The following is a 15,422-nucleotide window of genomic DNA, read 5'->3' as shown; positions in this document are numbered from 1 at the left end:
TCCTACTGACCCTCTTTAAGAACTATTAGAAATACTTTGCTTTCAATTGAGCTCTAGGCTTCCATTTTGACAGAAAGCAGATACGTGGCCTTGGTTAAGGAATGAGCTTGTCAGAACCATGCAATCATTCTGTGTTTTCTCATTGCAAGTTTGAGCTACTACCCTCACAGATAGTTGCCTTCTTCTGTTCATCCTTGAAAATGACTACTGATTCTAGGACAGAAACTGTTTGCTCTACATTTCACAATAATTGCAATCTTTCATTGTGCTAACAATGAAGAAAAAATTCTGTGAATGCTAAATTTTCATCTGCCATCGTAAATGACTGTCTTGCATATAGAGAGATCTCAAGATAAATATGAGACTTTAAAAATATTGCACACCTCTAACAAACAAACACATTTAAAAAAAAAGAGAATGAAAATATGAACCAAGAATAAACAGTTGAAAGTTTGCATAAAGCAAAATGTAAAATGCATCTTGTGAAAGATGGGGGGCTGTGAGTCACCAAGACTAAGCCACAACTATTCTATTAATAATCGGCATTAATACCACAGGAATTCCAGCACTGTATTTGAAGTACAAGTGTTTTGAAGACACATGTGTAGCAACAAATGAGAATGAATTATTCAGAGTGGAGCAAAACTAAGCCTTTGGGAGCAAGACAGGAATAAAGGAACAGAAGCTGGAAAAATCCAGTAACCACTTTTGAAATTATATTAGTTGATTAGTTTCAGAAATCTAAATCACTATTAAGTAATAGATTTGAGATAGTGAGCCGATAAATGACATTGTCAAAAGACCCCTTTTGATAAAGGAAATATTACATTCTTTACATGCTAATTACATAAGCAATAAAAACACTCTTACATTCTGAGAAGAGCCTTATAAAAGGGCCGTGTGAAGAAGGCATCCAACAAATACTGGTGAATTAGTGCAAGACCAAGGATCCTACCACTGAACCGGAACCTGTGAAGGAAAAGCAGGAGATGGCTTACACATCATGGAGCAATTTCTTTCCTTTTTTTTTTTGCGGTACGCGGGCCTCTCACTGTTGTGGCCTCTCCCATTGCGGAGCACAGGCTCCGGACGCGCAGGCTCAGCGGCCATGGCTCACGGGCCCCACGTGGGATCTTCCCGGACCAGGGCACGAACCCGTGTCCCCTGCATCGGCAGGCGGACTCTCAACCACGGCGCCACCAGGGAAGCCCCATGGAGCAATTTCTGAACGGTTCAATTTGCTCTCAAGAATGCTTTCCAGCTCTAATCATCTAAGTTTGTCCATGAGAGTCTGTGTGCACTGCAGGCTGGGTCTTCATTAGGCTGATAGTCACATCTCCTTGTAGAAGAAATCTGTTTCACTCTGATGTTCAGAGAGATACTGCTCCACTTTCACCCCGTGTCAGTAATGTCCACCATGTAGCACCCTACATGGCCAACATGAATTTCCTGTTAGCATGGCAGTGAAATTTCCCTATATCACTTCTAAGAAATGTTGACGGAATGAGACCAGTGGTGGTGGGGAAAATGTTGTCCCCTTGTAGTTTGCTTGCATGAATATTAGCAGGATTTCTCTAATGCAAACCTAGTGGCAATTCCCTTTTGAGGAAAAGCCCAGTCTCAGAGTGAGAAAGTTCCTATTTCTGTTCTCTCTCAAACCCCTCTCTTGATGATAACTCCCAATCCAAGAATTATGCATGTGTACATTTGAGGGAGTTTCCTCATGGGACGTTCTGTTCTTTAAAATTTCAGTGCTCAGTTCTATACTGAATCACTTCGGAAATTTTATTAAATATATCTGTCACGACTGGGTTTGCTGAGATGTACATGTATTTTCTTTTTCGGAAGTATTCAAGTTTCTAGCTCTTTGGAAGCCTGATGCCTTCCGAAAGCGTAAATCCACACTGAGGTCCATACTATTCATTTGTAATTTTAGTGTTAGGCAACCATTTTAAGATGAATGTCCAGCAGCTTTGTTTTTCTTTATCCACTTATGTTAGTATAGCTGCCATAGCTACTCTTAGGAGGACTCCAAATTGTAGTTAAACGGAAGTTAATTTGAAGAATAAGTCCTAAAACTTAATGCCCTCCACCCACCAATATTAACCTCATGACTCAAAGAAATTGTTTCCATGAGTCGTACTCATGTTCTCTTTTTTGTTACTATAGTGAAAATGAACAGGAACAAGCAAACAGGGGTTATAAAGATACTTCAAGTCTATAAATGCAGGCATGTAAAAATAAATGTCATAAAAAGAGTGCAATTCGGGATTTTTCAGAATAAATAATTCCCAGATGGGAATCCTAGCCCAGTTTTCCTTGGTTTTGTGTGAGAAATTAGGAAAGGGGCAATTCCTGGCTACAAACTTGAACCAGTCACTAGGGTAAGGGGTCACTGCTGTGACTCCGCACTCCTGCCTGCCTGCCTGCCAGCATTCTCTTCCACCTCCCATTCCTCCAGGGCACCCCATCCTCCCGCCCTCCCTCCCCCTAGAACACCAACAGCCCAGCTGCTCTGCCCCTCCCCCAGTGTTAGCCACTTCCCCAAGGGCTGCTCCCTAAGCTGCCTGACCTCTGGGTCAGGACATTCCGCTACTCACCCCCCACCTGCCCCCGTCAGATCTCAGAGTGGCCCAAAGCTGCAGAGAGGGATTTAGGGTCTTGCTGGGAACCTAACATCACCCGCAACTTTCCTTCAGTGGAAAAAACCTTTTGAATTCTACCCAACTCACTTAAAATTGGTCTTATGGAACATAATCTATTCCTAGCTTGGAGACTGCCTGTATATTAAATTTGACAACACAAACAAGAGTCAAATGAGACAGTTAACTGAAAATATGATTTTCTCCAAGGGAAAAAATGTTTAAAAAAGAAGTGTGGGTTCCTATAAAAACTAATATCACAGAAAATCAGCTGAAGAAAAGCGTTGGAGAAAAAAAATACTTACCATTCATGGTGATTGTCTACAAAAGCAGACATGGGACTTATTTGTACTGTGTATGTGTCATTGGCTGAATATTCAAATAAGCCATAATATGGGTTAAAGAGTTCTCTGGATACCAGGAAGAAAAACTCTCTGGAAGGTCCACTGTAATCCAGCCTTTAAAAAATTCACAAAAAGAACAACCAGTTATTATCTTTTTCTATTTATTAGACACATTTTCTACAGTGCTCAACTTTCTACAGAACACTCCTTAGAAGTCTAATTATCCACACACCAGGATTGCCCAAAACACTGGACAGAATGATCATGATTCCTGATCTCAAACATGTTTTGACCCAAAATAACGTAATGGACATTTATATGGAGCATATCTAAAACTAAAGCTACATATCAGATAATGGATGAGATAGGCAGTATGCTGATAATTTGATTGTATAAATATGCAGAAAAACGTAAATTGAAATGCCCAGAGTCAGGTTATGGGGAGAGAGAGTACAGTGGGAATGCTTTATTTAAGCAGGTTAAACCAGAGGGCATCAGCTACATACATCCATGGGACATGGAGTCCTCATGGATTTCTGAAACACTTTTAAATGGGAAGGAAAGAGACTTTAGTGGATTGGTGAGAGGGTATTACAGATACAAGGCCTCCTAGGGAGATCAGAGGCAAAAGATGGAATGATAGGGTTCACATGAAAACTTTAAATTATAAAATGCCACGGAAAACTATAAACAAGAAAAGTGAAGGTGTCTAAAGCTTCGTTGGTAAGGTATTTGGAGAAGAAGCTGAAACTCCAGCGCCTGAACTACAGTGTAAATTCCATTTTACTTACAAAGAAATCAGGGTCAAAGTAAATTTTGAGAAATTATTGTGTGAGGTTTGAGGAATGACAAGTGGCCAAAAATGCTGAGAGCAAAAAACACAGCAAAGAGGAGTTTGCAATAAAGCAATTTGATATGCTCAATTTAAAATGAAAAATGTAAAGTACATCTACCCTATGATAAAAAGTTTACACAAGGGTTCAAAGACAGGAAGGAATTCTGAAGGGGGAATGAAAGCTACAGATAAGTTGGGGTGGTGGGATTTTATAAGACTTCCTTTGTTCACTCTATTTTTTTTCCTCTTATGGAATTTCCTCCAGTGGGCATTACGGTTTTTTTTTTTTTTTTAATGACAAAGAAATCATCTGAGTCTTGGGTGGTGATGGGATTCTGTGATAGAGAAAAGCATCCTATTATAGGTAGAAGAGGGAGTTGCAATACTAGTAAGAAAAGTGAAATGGCTTTTATATGTCTTAGACAAGAGTTTGATAGAATTTACTCAGAACAGACCTCAGCTATCCACCTAACTACTTTCTCAATTTTTGCGATATACGCACTGCCATTTCCTTAATATTTCTAGCTTTACTTGCTTTTCCAATGTAGCCTTGTCTTATACAATATTGATGGAATTATGATGTGCTAGCTTTATATCTTTTCTAATACACATTAAAAGAAACACATAAATATTAAAATAAAAAATGTCAGTCTACGTAATAGCTACAATCATTTCACACCTCACCAGTCCACACTGCACTTTAGGAGATATGAGTGTAGACTGACAAGAAACCTATGTGTCCAGAAAAATGCAAACACAGCAGACTCTCAAGGCCAGAGAGGCCTTAAGGTGACATGACAGAACTGCCTTCTGGGGCAGCTGAATATACTGTGGCTACCAGGAACTGTGGGACTGTGCTCAGATCACCCTAGGGGGGGCTCCCAAAGCAGCCCTCTGGCTGCCTGCCAGGTACAGTGACGCAGGCTACCCCTCTTGGTGCCGAGACCAAGGCAGCGTCTCGTGGCTTCCTTCCACTGTCCTCGTTGTGGTCTCTGACGCCACCAAGAACAAGTAGAATACTTTTTCCACTTGAACGCTCTTCACATACTTAGAGGTTTTCTTTCAACAAATATTTGAGTGCCTATTATGTTTTGGGTATTAATCTAGATGCTAAAGATGTAAATTTTTTTTCAAAAGTCATTTTCTACAAGAACTCTAAGTTCAGCAGTTTCCATATCCTTGGTCCCTGCCCCCTCCTCACTCATGAACACAGACACTTCTTTCAACCTCCTCTCAATGCAGGGTAGGGAATTCCCTCACCACACTGGTCCTCTGCTCTGGACACTCTCCAGGTGTCAAAGTCTGACCTAAGGGGGCGGTGTCTATGCTGATCACAACACTCTAGGTGTGGTCTCGTTAACAAAAACTTAGAAAGGGCCCTTGACCTCTTTTCCTGGAACTTTTCCCCACTAATGCAGCTTAATGTCACTCTGCCCTGTGGGGCAGTCACTTGACTCTGTTGACTCATCATGAACTAGTTATCAGCTCAAACCTTTCACCTATGCTTCTTTAACCTAGGACTCTCCCATACTGTCTGCACGTTCACTGTATCTTTTTTGTTTTGTTTTGTTTTTTTGCGGTACGCGGGCCTCTCACTGCTGTGGCCTCTACCGTTGCGGAGCACAGGCTCCGGACGCACAGGTTCAGCGGCCATGGCTCACGGGCCCAGCCACTCTGCGGCATGTGGGATCTTCCCAGACCGGGGCACGAACCTGTGTCCCCTGCATCAGCAGGCGGACTCTCAACCACTGCGCCACCAGGGAAGCCCCTCACTGTATCTTTTTAAAACCTAAGTACTAGACGTTATAGTTTTCCTACTAAAATCCACTTTGTGAGACTGAGTTCATGATTACAGTCTACCTGGATCCCTGTGGATGCAAAACACCTCTAAATTTCCTATCGATGGTGAATTTCAGACCCCTGTGTCTCTTCAGAAACAGAGAATGCCATCAATAGTATCTGAACAGTCATTTCGCCCATCCCCTCATTTCATTGAGAAGACTGGGGCTGAAGGAAATCACTGACTTGTATCAAATGAAAGCTGCAGTGGAGGGTCCAGGTCTTGACACCAGTTTCCTGATCCCAAGCGTAATAATGTTCATTACTCCTTACAGCTCACCCTTCAATAAATTTTAAACGCTCATAAGCAAAACAACATTGCTTATGGCAAACTATGGCCTGAGGGCCAAATCTGGCCCACCCCCTGGCTTTGTAAATAAAGTTTTATTGGAACACAGCCACGCCCATTTGTTTATGTGTTGTCTGGGGCTGCTTTCCTGTTAGGATGGCAGAGTTGAGTAGGTGCAACAGGGAATGTATGGTCTGTAAAGCCTAAAATATTTACTATCTGGCCCTTTACAGAGAGTTTGTCAACCCCTGCTACAGAAGAAAGTAGGAGGAAAATGCTGCTTTATTAAAAAACCTGACTTACCCTAAACCCTCTTCTTTAGTGAGGATCACTTCAAGGCAAGATAAAATGACAATGATACCCTAGGGTGTATGCAACCTCCAGGAGAGTTGCACACACCCTAGGGTGAGACCGTGAGTGAGCCTTGGCCTGCGGGGTCCCTGCTCTGCAGAAACCTTCAGACACAATCAAGGCACACGAGGATAAGGGTCACAGACAGCTGAAACATGAGTCAAACACTCTGTGAGTCAGTTTTCTTACAAAGAGACAACTGGTATAAGTAAAATGGGTTTTCAGCTGCTTAAAATTAAACAGTGGCATTCAGTTAGAAACAGCAGGTTTTCACTGAGCTTCAGCTCTCAGTGTTTTAATAATACCGCACTTAGCAGAGTGTCTTATAATTGTCTGCCTATGTGTCTGCCTCCCACCATACACACATCTAAACTGTAACCCTACTGAGGGCAGGGACTATGTCTTTCTCATTTTTGGATCCTGAGTACTTAGCCTGATACATAGGAGGGGATCAGTTTATATTGTTGAATCACTGAGTGGAGCTGTCTGATGCTCTCTAAAGGAAATCAACATAATTTACATTGCTATTTCACATCTAGCGGAGTGAACAGTTTTGCACAAGTCTGCCTTATATTCAATGCATTAATAGCTCATGCCAGTCCTTAAGAGACAACCCGATTAGCAAACACTGTCAGAAATCGCTCAAGTGAATTATGCTTAGAAAGCTTGCTCCTTGTCTTTCCCAAGTCTAATATCTTCTAATATGGTAGAGTTTGTTAAAACAACAAAGATGGACCTCCCTGATTGGTTCCTTTTTCATGATGATAACTAAATCTGGCTAAAGATACAATGAATGTCCCCTGAGGAGTTAAGTTGAAAAATAAAACTCCTTTTTTTCCCAAGAGAGAACAAAGCTAGCAGCTCCTCTAGGAGGGAAATGTATCTTCCTCAACTGCTCAGGCTTTTATCTGCTGTTTTTTTAACTCTAGCAGCACTGATAGAGTCACTCTAAAGCCAAGACAGTTTTTAAAGTTTGATTTGATTATAATCTGAAATTTAGAACCGCATATCTGAGGGCAGGTTGTTGACTACACATTACATATGTCTACCTAATTCAATAAGACGTGTCCCAGCAGGATACCTTATGCATGCGCTTCCTGTCTTAGCAACCTCTTCCATATAAATAGTTAATATGACTCATATCACAGGGCTCATTTGTTACATTCCTGTTCTGCCAGTTAGGTTGGTTCCACAGCTAAAGACTTGGCATGGAAATAATGAAACTCCGGACAACGGGTGTGTAGCCACACAACAGCTGCATCTGAGGCCATTTCGGAATAAGCACAGATGTCCTTAGGGTGGCAATGTCGTTTTGAGCCCCATGAAGTGCCAATGAGGCATTTTAAACACCATCCCGTTGCTGGGCTGACACCACCCGAGTTGTTAGTAGCAGCCAGTGTTTGTTAAAACAAATAGTTTTATTCTCCTGTTCTTTATTTTCAACTAAAATTTACCAAGTATTCCAAAGGAAGTAGACTATAAAATGCAAGAGGATGGTGCCATTGGGAAGTCTCACTATCCTTTCCTACAAGTTTTCTGGAAGACTCTGCTTTCTTACAAGTTGGTTCAGGCACAGATGGCCTACACACCCGATTCAGCCTCAGATACTTATAGCAGCAAGGCTTTGGTTCTTGAGCCACTGAAGAAGGCCTGATGGGTGAGTAAGGAATTTTGTGAGCCATCAGTATGACAAAGTTTTACCTGGGGATACCAAGCCAAAGCCTAGATACAGAAGCACCCTTCTCCAGCATGGCATGCATCAGTTAGGCTATCCTGCAAGTGTCTCTTTTTAGAAGAAAACAAGCAGCACCATAAAGTTTCACTTGAAGCTTTACAAATTGCTGAGAATAAATGATCAAGCCCAGGACCCCAAACAACCTCTAGATCAGTCAGATGTTAACAGCTGCTGGTTATTTTATAAGCAGGGACCCAAGAAAACCTTTCAGCTCTCATCCTGCCTAGTTGCTTTCATCTGTCTAAGTAGAAATATCACAGGAAGAGCGCACCTGTTCTTAAACCCCCAAACTAAAACTGTTTGCACGCATCCCCTCCCTAGTCCAAGTGTGGCTTTGCAAGACAGATGACTAATGTCACATCAATGGCACCTTACATATAATGAACTCATTCTTTCCTAAAGAAAGGTGCCTTTTATAGAGCTGGCCATGGAGAAAAAAAAAGAGGCGAGGCAATCACAGTGTAAACATCCTCTCTTTATCCAGGCCATTATTTCCTTACTTGTTTTGGGTACTAAGAAGTGAATGTACACCTGAAACTAACACAATATTGTAAATCAACTGTACTTCAATAAAAAAAAAAATAAAAAGAAGTGAATGGCCCCAAATGTCCCATCAGAACACAACAGTCTGCCTAGCTAAGTTCTGACACCACACATTTAGAAGAAAATAATACACTAGAGAATATGCGGTATTCTACTGGCTCCCTTCCTAAAGAAGCAACTTCTAGGCGGACAGAAGCACAACAGAAAGAGGCAACTAGAGTATGCAATTTCCCACAACATTCAGTCAAGATGACTCAGTTTCCAAGCTCTTCCACCACTGCTGTCTTCTCCTCTTCCCCACTTTGGAAGAGCAGATAACCAAATTAAGTTGGGTAGAGATTTTAATGACTAGAACAAAACCTTCAGCGCTGACCAAATTAAATCACAGTGTTTTGCTTAGAAACCGTCTGCTTTTCAGAAAAAAGCCAAGCATAACATGAAGCATTATTTTAGCGAGATATAATAATTAGCTGTCAACTAGTATATTTACATTAATAGATTCTAGATTTATTTTTGTATTTTTAATTGAATACAGGCATCTCTACCATTCTGGGGTTAATTCTACCTCACATGGAATTTGTAGTCGTCCTGTAAATTTATGACTATAACATTTCCCATCATTTCTCTTGACTCAGCTCTTCCATTTCAGGAACAACCTATATATCATGTGTCAAGACCTAGGCAAAGAAACATCTTAAAGCAGAGCTGCAGTCTCTGAGTGAATCTGCTAATTCACACCTTTTTGGAGGGCAGGCAGACGCATTATTCTTAAAAATAAATCCTTTTCTCTTTATGCCCTCACTAATCTATTATAAATAAAGACCCTGATTATGACAGGTAGAAAATACAATCAGTGAGATGGTATCAATAAGAATTGCAAAGTATTATTCCCTCACAGATAACAAAGTTGACTTTAGCAACACAAAATAATACTCTATACATACCAATCAATACCTCTACTAATTCCTTCCACAGAATGAACTGTATCTCTATACTTATTACTCTCCTGACCTCAAGTGCAAAAGGAAGTATACACATACCAAAAATTACCCTGGTGGCAATCACTCATCAGACAGCAAAGAAATAAGAAAAGTTGTTCAGGGAAACATTCTCTAAATCTCCCCAAATCCTGACTCTATGCTTTCTTTAATAAATGTTCTATTTTAGATTAGTTTTTGATGTATAGAAAAGTTACAAAGACAGTAGGGAGAATTCTTATATACCTCACACTCAAGTTTCCCTCTTATCAACATCTTACATAAGTACAGTACATTTGTTACAAAATGAACTGATATTGATACATTATTAACTAAAGCCTATACTTTAGTCAGATTTCTTTCGTTTTTGCTTAATGTCCCTTTACTGATCCAGGATCCCATTCAGGATACCACATTACATTTAATTGCCATGTTTCCTTAGGTTCATCTTGGCTGTGACAGTTTCTTAGATGCTTTTGGTTTTTGATGACCTTGACAGTTTTAAGGGGCACTGATAAGGTAATCTTGTAGAATGTACCTCAATTTGGATTTATCTGATGTCTTCTCCTGATTAGACTGGTGTTACATGATTTTGGGAGGAAGACAGTAAAGTGTCATTCTCATCACATCATACCAAGGGTACATACTATCAACAGGATATATCACTGTTGATTTTAGATTTTAGCCTTGATCACCTGGCTGTGTGTTTGTCAGGCTTCTCCACTGTAGACTTAACTTCTTTCTCCCCCTTTCATACTGTATTATTTGGAAGAAAGTCACTATGTGCAACTCACAATTAAGGAGCAGGGAATTATGCAGAATTATTTGGAAATCTGCACAAATTTGTCTACTGTTATTTATTTATTTATTCAATTGTGTATTTATATCAGTATATAGATATTTATTTTATACTTTGGGGTTCTAATCCAATACTACTTTATTTTTTTGGTCCAATTATTCCACCTTTGACCACTGGCAGCTCTTTCAGTTGGTTCTTGTGTCCCTTTGACATCACTGTGAGCTGTCTGAGCTCCTCTATACTTTCTGGCACAAGATGCTTCAGGTGCTGTCTTGTATATTTCCTGCCCCAGTCCTAGAATCACCCATTTCTCCAAGGAGCCCTCGTCCCTTTTATTGAAGAATGATATTGCAAGCCAACATCTGGGCACTAGGCATATACGTTTTTTAATACCTATTACTAGAGCTAGACATGAAGAACTTACAAAATGACACATTTTGAGGGCATTAAAATTAATGAAGGAAAAGTGACCAGAAAACTTTCAGCTCCATTTCACAATTCCATAGAAAAACCTAGGTAGCTTTTCTCTTTGGGTATTTATTATAATTCAGAAAGAAATGTTATGATCTTTAATTTTAATGTAGTAAGATGACAAAGGCTAAAATAACTTCTTAATTTTATGTTGTTTTGAGGTTTCAATTTTTTAGCAAGCATACTGCGTTAATCTTTCAAAATAGTATTATGTGTTCCCAATGCCTTAATAGCAAAATAGAGTCTATATCTAACAATCTATATGTATGATACTGACATGATAAAGCCATGAGACCAGAAGTTATCTGGCCCCATTCCAGTTTCAAAAAACCATATGCAGAGGGGCCTGATTAAGAGATTGTCCCTGAGGGCTGAGGTCACACCTCAAAATATCCTCCCTCTTATTTTCCTTCTAGGGTTACAGGAAGAAGACAAGAAATGGAGGCAGGAAACATTTGGACATTAGTGGCAATTAAATAAGGTTTCAGGCCCCACTCTGCCTGGGCCTCCTCCTAGGAATGGATGTCAGTCCAGACCATGGGGAGACAGCTTTAGGATGACCAAGCATGATAGCATCTGTTCTATTCAAACCTAAGTACCAGGGTTTCCAAAGACGCTTGCCTACATCTCTGAGATCTCAACAAACTGTGGTCCAACAAAGAAGAAAGGCAGCTGGAGTTCTGGGGGAGGAAAAGTATTCTCATCCGAACCAGACTAGTTATGTAAGGAAATACCTGGAATCCCATGCATACCTGTGATTAGGCTAAAAACATTTGCCTTCATTTTCAATTGCCCACCTGCATCTTTAAGGCAACCAACAAAAGCTAGAACCATTAAGGCTTGTCAGCAACAAAAGGCTCAAGTCTCAGGCAACCTTCTCAAACTTTGTCACATTATATTGTTTTCCCATGTAGTATTTTACTTTAATCTAGTCACAGCTGGGAGACTATACAACACTATATGTGACAAGAGAAGTTATCAGTCACTAGCCGGAATAGTGAAAAGATCCATGGGTAGGAAAAAATTCAGACAGATCAGAGTTCAGGAGTTTTGCCTAAATCCCAGTGCTGTTCTAAGAATCCTGGATGGAAGACAATTTTACTATTACCTAGTTCTACTAGCACATGTGAATTATTTTCTACTTTAAAAAAAATTTTTTTGCGGTACGCGGGCCTCTTACTGTTGTGGTCTCTCCCGTTGCGGAGCACAGGCTCTGGACGTGCAGGCTCAGCGGCCATGGCTCACGGGCCTAGCCGCTCCGCGGCATGTGGGATCTTCCCAGACTGGGGCATGAACCCGTGTCCCCTGCATCGGCAGGCGGACTCTCAACCACTGTGCCACCAGGGAAGCCCTATTTTATACTTTGACAGCTCCATTTCATTAACCATAAACCAAATGGCTGAATTTGTTGAATATTATTGCTACGATTCCATAATCTAATATACTTTATTCCTGGGCAAGACTGAGAGAGGTAGCCTTAACATGATCCAAATCAACAGCAGTTAAGGAGTTAAAGAGAAGACAACCCGAGTTCAGACAATCACGCGGTATTTTTAAAATTCACTCTAGTGGTGTCTACAAAGAAGGTGCTGAGACTCCAAACCTAAACCTGAAATGAGGAAAGAGTAAGGGGTCTAGGAGAGATGAGAGCTTTCATCTTCTCAAGAGTCATAAAACCACCGTTATGCCTATTTGAATGCAATAAACACCGTGTAGGAGTCTTTACTCATTCATTTCCTAACCCCTATCTCTATGAGCACACTCATGGAAGAGTCATACAAGGCTGGACTCTGTTTATGGCAGGTAGTTATTTTGGTAGGTGTGCCAAAGAAAGAGAAAAAGTGGGGACAGAGAAATAAGAACCAAGGCCCAAGAGATACTGCTGGGGAGATTTCCAGGTGGAACAGAAGGATTCTTCTTTTTTCCTCTTTTTCTATCTTTTTAAAATTGAAGTACAGTTGACATACAATATCATTTTAGTTGCAGGTATACAACGTAGTGATTCCATAATTTGATACATTGTTAGATGGCCGCCACTGTGAGTCTAGTTACCATCTTGTCAGCATACAAAGTTATTACAATGCTATTGACTATATTCCCTTTGCTGTACATTACATCCTGTGACTTCTTTATTTTACAAATGGAATTTTGCACCTCTTAATCCCCTTCTCCTATTTCACCCATCCTGCATCCTCCCCACGCCCCCTACTCTCTAGCAAACACTAGTTTCTAATTCGTGATTCTGAAACTGAGCTTATTTAACAGGTGAAGTACGATTTACTTAGTATTCCTGTGCACATAACAAGATCATAGATGTTAAAATGCAATTCCTTGCTTTTTTTAAATCTCAAAGCCCATGTTTTGAATCCTCTTACACTGTTGGTGGGAATGTATATGGGTACAGCCACTATGGAAAACAGTAGGAAGCTTCCTCAAAAACTAAAAATAGAGTTGCCATATGATCCAGCAATCCCACTCCTGGGCATATACCCAAACAAAACTCTAATGCAAAAAAGATACATGCACCCCTACGTTCACAGCAGCACTATTCACAATAGCCAAGGACGTGGAAACAACCTAAATGTCCTTCGACACATGAATGGATAGAGAAGATGTGGTACATATATACAATGGAATACTACTCAGCCATAAAAAAGAATGAAATGATGCCATTTGTAGCAACATGGATTGACCCAGAGATTATCATACTAAGTGAAGTAAGTCAGAAAGAGAAAGACAAATACTATATGATATCACTTATATGTGGAATCTAAAAGATGACAGAAATGAACGTATCTACAAAACAGAAACAGACTCACGGACATAGAGAACAGACTTGTGGTTGCCAGGGTGGCAGGGGGTGGGGGGGAGGGAGGGATAGAGTGGGAGGAGCTTGGGGTTAGCAGATGCAAACTATTATATAGAGGATGAATAAACAACAAGATCCTATTGTATAGCACAGGGAACTATATTCAATATCCTGTGATAAACCATAATGGAAAATAATTTTAAAAAGAATGTACATATATGTATAACTGAATCACTGTGCTGTACAGCAGAAATTAACACAACATTGTAAATCAACTATACTTCAATAAAACAAACAAACAAACAAACATGTTTTCCCTTTGAGAGAAAGAGTTACGGAGAGAAGAAACGAAACTAAGTTTCTGCTCTCATAAATGATCTATAGTTAGAGATTTTACCAAAGAATTTCTATGTCAAATGATTTAAAAATCAAAGGAAGCTTAAAAAAAAACAAAACTGAAAGGTTTAAGTGTATGAGAACAGCATTTTCCGTCAGAAGGATTTCCTGTTTCAGGCAACCGCAGGGGACAGTGTGGGGAAACATCCTCCGGCAGCCACAGCCTGTGCTTCACAGGCCACTTCTCTGTGTTACTCACCCTTCCTCCCCAACAAATGTGACATACAGCTTATTTCTCTGCAGGTCTTTTCTGGAGTAGCCCATAATCTGATTAAAAGCATCTTCGAGCAAGTGATCTCTTCTGATAATTAACCTGTCCAGAAAAAGACAATTTGAAAAATACAGATTATTTCCTAATCCTTATCTTTCCAGAACTGGGCAGTTGCCATTTAATTTCCACTTACCACAATTAATTAGGGGAAAAGTGGAGTGACTTACTATCATCGCTATCTGCAATAAAGCACACATCTGTCTGTAACTCTTAATACCATTAACAAAAGTTACAACAGAGAATCATTGGTAAATAGAGCACCCCACCTAAGACCTGTAAAACCAATGCAAGAGTCCTTTCTGAATGGTCACATCAATTTATCCCAGAAGGAAAATGATTACAAAACCACACACACACACAAAACATTTGTTTAGGAAAGGAAGAGCAACCCTAGGAGGTAATGTTTTAAGCCTGAATGCACTTAGGAATTCAATTCTTAAGTACCTAGAAAGATAACAGTGAGAACAAGAAGGACAAAAAAATTCTCAGTGTCCTCCAAAGCAGTGGAGTTTACTGTTGTGCTTAGTTTTTTGTTTTTTGTTTTTTTTTTTTTTGCAGTACGCGGGCCTCTCACTGTTGTGGCCTCTCCTGCTGCAGAGCACAGGCTCCGGACGCGCAGGCTCAGCGGCCATGGCTCACGGGCCCAGCCACTCCACGGCATGTGGGATCTTCCCGGACCGGGGCACGAACCCGTGTCCCCTGCATCGGCAGGCGGACTCTCAACCACTGCGCCACCAGGGAAGCCCTGTTGTCCTTAGTTTAACTTTAAAATTAAGTGAATCTTGAGATTCCCTAAGTGACAGATACAAATGAATGATACTGGTGGTTGATTAATCTACTTGTGACAATGACAATTTAAGTCACCCTTAAACAGGTGTCAATTTTCCCTTAATGCAAACAGTAATGGAAAGGGAGATGATAGGGAGGCTGAAGGTATGAAAGCTTGATCAGCAAGACCTTAGTAAGTGAAGCTCTGAGAGGTACGGTGTTTGGGGCGGGTTGATGTTTTCGAGGGTGATGAAAGGGGAACCTGTGAGTTCAGATGAGCAAGCCCTGCATGGGGGGCAGTGAGCCGTGTGCCTGTTGGGCTGGGCAATTCTCTCACATACCCGGGTCCCGAC

The 15,422-nt window shown here is 40.6% G+C and overlaps 1 protein-coding gene across 9 annotated transcripts in view; it reads right to left on the bottom strand.

Moving 5' to 3' along the window:
- Window positions 1–15,422, bottom strand: part of HECW2 (HECT, C2 and WW domain containing E3 ubiquitin protein ligase 2) — a 414,407-nt gene that overhangs the window by 31,348 nt on the left and 367,637 nt on the right. For all 9 annotated transcript variants that reach the window (XM_027125303.1, XM_027125331.1, XM_027125328.1 and 6 more), the window contains 3 exons: window positions 14,230–14,343; window positions 2,948–3,100; window positions 871–969 (listed from right to left, as the gene is read on the bottom strand). In XM_027125303.1, the coding sequence (XP_026981104.1) occupies window positions 871–969; window positions 2,948–3,100; window positions 14,230–14,343 (366 nt within the window). The remainder of the gene's footprint in view (window positions 1–870; window positions 970–2,947; window positions 3,101–14,229; window positions 14,344–15,422) is intronic.

This window comes from Aethalodelphis obliquidens, unplaced genomic scaffold, assembly GCF_003676395.1.
Source record: "Aethalodelphis obliquidens isolate GAN/ISIS:26980383/991018 unplaced genomic scaffold, ASM367639v1 scaffold2, whole genome shotgun sequence".
NCBI classification, from domain to species: Eukaryota; Metazoa; Chordata; class Mammalia; order Artiodactyla; family Delphinidae; genus Aethalodelphis; species Aethalodelphis obliquidens.
This window is presented reverse-complemented; position numbering and strand designations above follow the sequence as displayed.